The sequence below is a fragment of the Sardina pilchardus genome, chromosome 23, assembly GCF_963854185.1.
Source record: "Sardina pilchardus chromosome 23, fSarPil1.1, whole genome shotgun sequence".
NCBI lineage: Eukaryota > Metazoa > Chordata > Actinopteri > Clupeiformes > Clupeidae > Sardina > Sardina pilchardus.
In genome coordinates this window covers 4,478,327-4,483,326 of record NC_085016.1, presented here as the reverse complement: position 1 = coordinate 4,483,326, position 5,000 = coordinate 4,478,327, and the positions used below count along the sequence as shown (strand labels likewise).

The window sequence follows — 5,000 nt, the reverse complement described above, 5'->3', positions numbered from 1 at the left end:
TCTCTATTTCTCTTTCTGTAATCTCGTTTCACTTTTTCTTTTTCAGTTCTGTTTGTCCTCTTTCTCTTTCACACACACACACACACACACACACACACACACACACACACACTTCATAGGGCCCCTAGCAGGAAGAGGTGAAATGTGTATGTGTGTGTGTGTGTGTGTGTGTGTGTGTGTGTGTGTGTGTGTGTGTGTGTGTGTGTGTGTGTGTGTGTGTGTGTGTGTGTGTGTGTGTGTGTGTGTGTATGTGCACGTGTGTGCATATGTGTTTCAGCATTGCTCTTAACCACACACACAGTGGTTTGTGTGTGTAACTCAATATGTCAGTCAACAGTCAGGTGTTCAAGACGAAACTTCAGATGTCATAGAAAAGACACACACACACACACACACACACACGCACACACACAATGATGAATCAGACTTTACTTCACACAGGGGAACAAAGAAACACAAATGAACAAACAGAACTGTGTGTATACATCATCTCCAACAGGGAACTCTGTGTGTGTGTGTGTACGTGTATGTGCATGTGTGTTTGGGTGGGTGTGTCTGTCTTTCTATCTATCTGTCCATCTCTGTCTCTCTCATTCCCTCACACACACACAACACACACACACACACACACACACACACACACACACACACACACACACACACACACACACACAGATGTAAATATTGATATTCATTTGTCTGCTTCTTTGCTCCCCTATGTGGGATGAAATCTGGTGCACCCCTGGCAAACTCTACTGCTGTCAGCTCTTTTCAGTGTGTGTGTGTGTGTGTGTGTGTGTGTGTGTGTGTGTGTGTGTGTGTGTGTGTGTGTGTGTGTGTGTGCGTGTGTGTGTGTGTCTGAATGAGTGACAGAATCATGAGAGTATGCTGTGTTTGTTTGCCTCGGGTGTTGTGTATTGATGTTCTACTGACTGTCTCTCCCCTCTCTCTCCCCTCTCTCTCACACACACACACACACACACACACACACACACACACACACTCCCATCCCCTGCAGGCACGGGCACGTTCGGGCGTGTTTTTCTGGTTCGGGATAAGAAGAGCCGCGGGTTCTTTGCACTGAAGGCCATGAAGATCCCCGACGTGATCAGACTCAAGCAGGAGCAGCACGTCCACAACGAGAAGGAGGTCCTCAGTGAAGTCAACCACCCCTTCCTCATCAAGCTGTGAGTCACACACCACCTACACACACACACACATGAACACACACACATACACAACGAGAAGGAGGTCCTCAGTGAGGTCAACCACCCCTTCCTCATCAAGCTGTGAGTCACACACACACCTACACACACACACACATGAACACACACACATACACAACGAGAAGGAGGTCCTCAGTGAGGTCCACCACCCCTTCCTCATCAAGCTCTGAGTCACACACACACGCACACACACACACATGAATACACACACACACACATACACACACTCACACAACCACACGCACACACACACATGAATACACACACACACATACACACACTCACACAACCACACACACACACACACACACACACACACACACACACACACACACACACACATGAATACACACACACATACACACAACCACATGCACGCACATGCATGAATACACACAAACCCCGATGAAAACATAACCTCCTTGGCGGAGGTAATGATAATAATTGTGCAAGACGGTCTTGTTTCTAAGTTACACTACCGGAGCATTCTTGAACTGACATTGATGAGCTGAAAGTTGAACCAAGTTTGTTACTCCAGCATTGCAACCGGCCTGCTACGGAACCGTAGAGAACAACAGGGAACCTGCCGCTTGCACCACTGGCTAATAGAATCGTAGAGAACAACAGGGAACCTGCCGTTTGCACCGCTGGCTAATAGAACCATAGAGAACTACAGGGGACCTGCTGTTTGCCCCGCTGGCTTATAGAACCATAGAGAACTACAGTACAGGGAACCTGCCGCTTGCCCCGCTGGCTAATAGAACCGTAGAGAACTACAGGGAACCTGCCGTTTGCCCCGCTGGCTTATAGAACCGTAGAGAACTACAGGGAACCTGCTGTTTGCCCCGCTGGCTAATAGAACTGTAGAGAACAACAGGGTACTTGCCGCTTGCCCCGTTGGCTAATAGAACCGTTGAGAACAAAAGGGAACCTGCCGTTTGCCCCACTGGCTTATAGAACCGTAGAAAACAACAGGGAACCTGCCGCTTTCTCCGCTGGCTAATAGAACCCTAGAGAACTACAACCTGCCGCTTGCCCCGCTGGCTAATAGAACCGTAGAGAACAACAGGGAACCTGCCGTTTGCCCCACTGGCTAATAGAACCGTAGAGAACAACAGGGAACCTGCCGTTTGCCCCACTGGCTAATAGAACCGTAGAGAACAACAGGGAACCTGCCGTTTGCCCCACTGGCTAATAGAACCGTAGAGAACAACAGGGAACCTGCCGCTGGCTAAATGACCCCCTTCCTAAAGTCATGGGGGGGGGGGGGGGGGGGGGGGCTGTATAGACAGTGCCATGCGGAAAATGGCAAAACATGTTTGCTGCTTCACCTTGTATGCGCCTTTATACAAGTTGTGTGTGTGTGTGTGTGTGTGTGTGTGTGTGTGTGTGTGTGTGTGAGCCCTTAAGAGCTGTACCAGTAGAGCAGCTGCAGGCAAGACGCTTCCTCTGATCATGCCGGGCCTCATGCTCACACACACACACACACACACACACACACACACACACACACACTTACACTTACACTTACACTTACACTTACACTCACACTCACGCACACACACACACACACACAGACACACACGCACGCACACACTCAGAGAAGTGCCCACTCTGTGATGTCATGATTTATTAGATCAGACAGAGGCTCGCTGCTTCTGCTTTGATTCGGCCGACACTACCAATCACACACACACACTCACACACACACACACACACACACACACACACACACACACACACACACACACACACACACACACACTACGACACTACCGGTCAAAAGCTCTGAAACACCTTCTCTTTCATGTGTCCTTTTTTATTTGAATACTGTTGCATTGTAGAAACAAAACTGACTACTCAAAACTATGAATTAGCAACAAAGAGTGAACAGAGTAGAACAAAACTGACTGAATAGACAATGCAACGCGCTTTATAGTGTACAGTAGGCTCTTCAAAGCTGTTGCAGTGAGGATAAAACTGTATTTCACACACCTGCCATTCTATCAACCAGTGCTGCAGGAGTTCCCATGCAGTACATGTAGTTGCCTGCTTTTCATTCATTCCTGTTAATGATTTGAATTTAAGTGTTCCTGGTGACTCTATCGCAGGGAGGTGATGCCAATCCACGATATTCCGCAGCCAACAATGGGGGTCGCCATGACACCGAGACGGTTTTCTATTTCCGGCGAAGCTGCATTGTATCTGTTTTAACGTGACGGTTTACGGTGCTTAACATATCATAACGCATATAAAAGTCAACTTTTCTATTTTATATCGGTTATATGTGATGCAGTATATACATGCTGAGGGCAGAATTGTCAACATTTCGAAAGAAATCTAAGTTGAGGCATAACCTAGTTTGCTATGGAGAACGCACATGTTAACAGAATGAACGGAAGTTGAAAACCGTATCGTAACCATCGCAACGATACATATTTCCGGGTTGAGGAAAGAGGTGAATAGCAAACAGATGCATCATGAATGCCTTGAGGCTATTTTGAAGAATCTAATGCATTAAACATATTTTCGTTATGGGTGTTTTTTTTTCAAACTAAAAATCTAAAGTGTGTTTCATGAATCCGATTCTCTAAACCAGCCCCCATGTTCCGTTGTGACTGCTCTGCTTATTGCTTATAGCAGATCAGGCATGTGGTGCCACAGCCCCAGGTAGTTCCCATACCAACCTGCCCTTAGCGTATGTGTGTGTGTGTGTGTGTGTGTGTGTGTGTGTGTGTGTGTGTGTGTGTGTGTGTGTGTGTGTGTGTGTGTGTGTGGATACTAGTCCTTGAAATAGGTTGTGTTTATGATCTGTATATGGACATAGCCTTTTTTGAAAAAATGACTAAATACCAACCCCTCCTTGCAAAGATCAGTGACCTAGGCTATGCATGAAAGTTTGTGGCGTTGATATTTGGCAGCCTGGGACACGTCCACAAACTGACAGTCAGTGGACTAAGACTGGCAGGGCAATCAAAAGGAAAGTCTAAACAACTAGCAACATTCTGCTCCATATCAGCTGTGATAGGCAGTCTTGCTGTGTGGTATAGGCGATGCTTTATGTACCCTTGAATGTCACCGCTGTATTTTCTGTGAGAATATTTGAATCCTCTCTGTAAAGAAATTTGATTGGCCGATTCAAATAAAGAAAGCAAATGTGTGTGTGTGTGTGTGTATGTGACTGTGATTGTGTGTTTTTGTATGAAGACATATCATAATGATTGGCTGTTCTTAATGTGTATGTCCTGCTTGCCTCTATGTGTGTGTGTGTGTGTGTGTGTGTGTGTGTGTGTGTGTGTGTACGTGTAGGTTCTGGACTCATCACGACGACCGGTTCCTCTACATGCTGATGGACTACGTTCCGGGCGGAGAACTCTTCAGCTACCTGCGGAGCCGCGGTCGCTTCGGCAACACCACGGGCATGTTCTACACGTCGGAGATCGTGTGCGCCATCGAGTACCTGCACGCGCGGAACATCGTGTACCGCGACCTCAAGCCCGAGAACATCCTGCTGGACCGCGACGGACACATCCGGCTCACCGACTTCGGCTTCGCCAAGAAGCTCTCCGACAGGTACACACACACACACACACACACACACACACACAAACACACCACACACACACAGACACACACACATCCGGCTCACCGACTTTGGCTTCGCCAAGAAGCTCTCCGACAGGTACACACACACACACACACACACACACACACACACACACACACACACACAAACACACCACACACACACACACACACATCCGACTCACCGAC

The 5,000-nt window shown here is 47.6% G+C and overlaps 1 protein-coding gene across 2 annotated transcripts in view; it reads left to right on the top strand.

Annotated features, from left to right (window-relative positions):
- The window catches only part of prkx (protein kinase X-linked), a 29,645-nt gene that overhangs the window by 13,185 nt on the left and 11,460 nt on the right, over nt 1–5,000 (top strand). The window contains exons 2-4 of one of the 2 annotated variants that reach the window (XM_062527924.1): nt 1,019–1,149; nt 1,252–1,289; nt 4,536–4,799. In XM_062527924.1, coding sequence (XP_062383908.1) covers nt 1,019–1,149; nt 1,252–1,289; nt 4,536–4,799 — 433 coding nt within the window. Of the gene's footprint in view, nt 1–1,018; nt 1,188–1,251; nt 1,290–4,535; nt 4,800–5,000 lie in introns of both variants that reach the window. The other variant, XM_062527923.1, reaches the window with a different exon arrangement.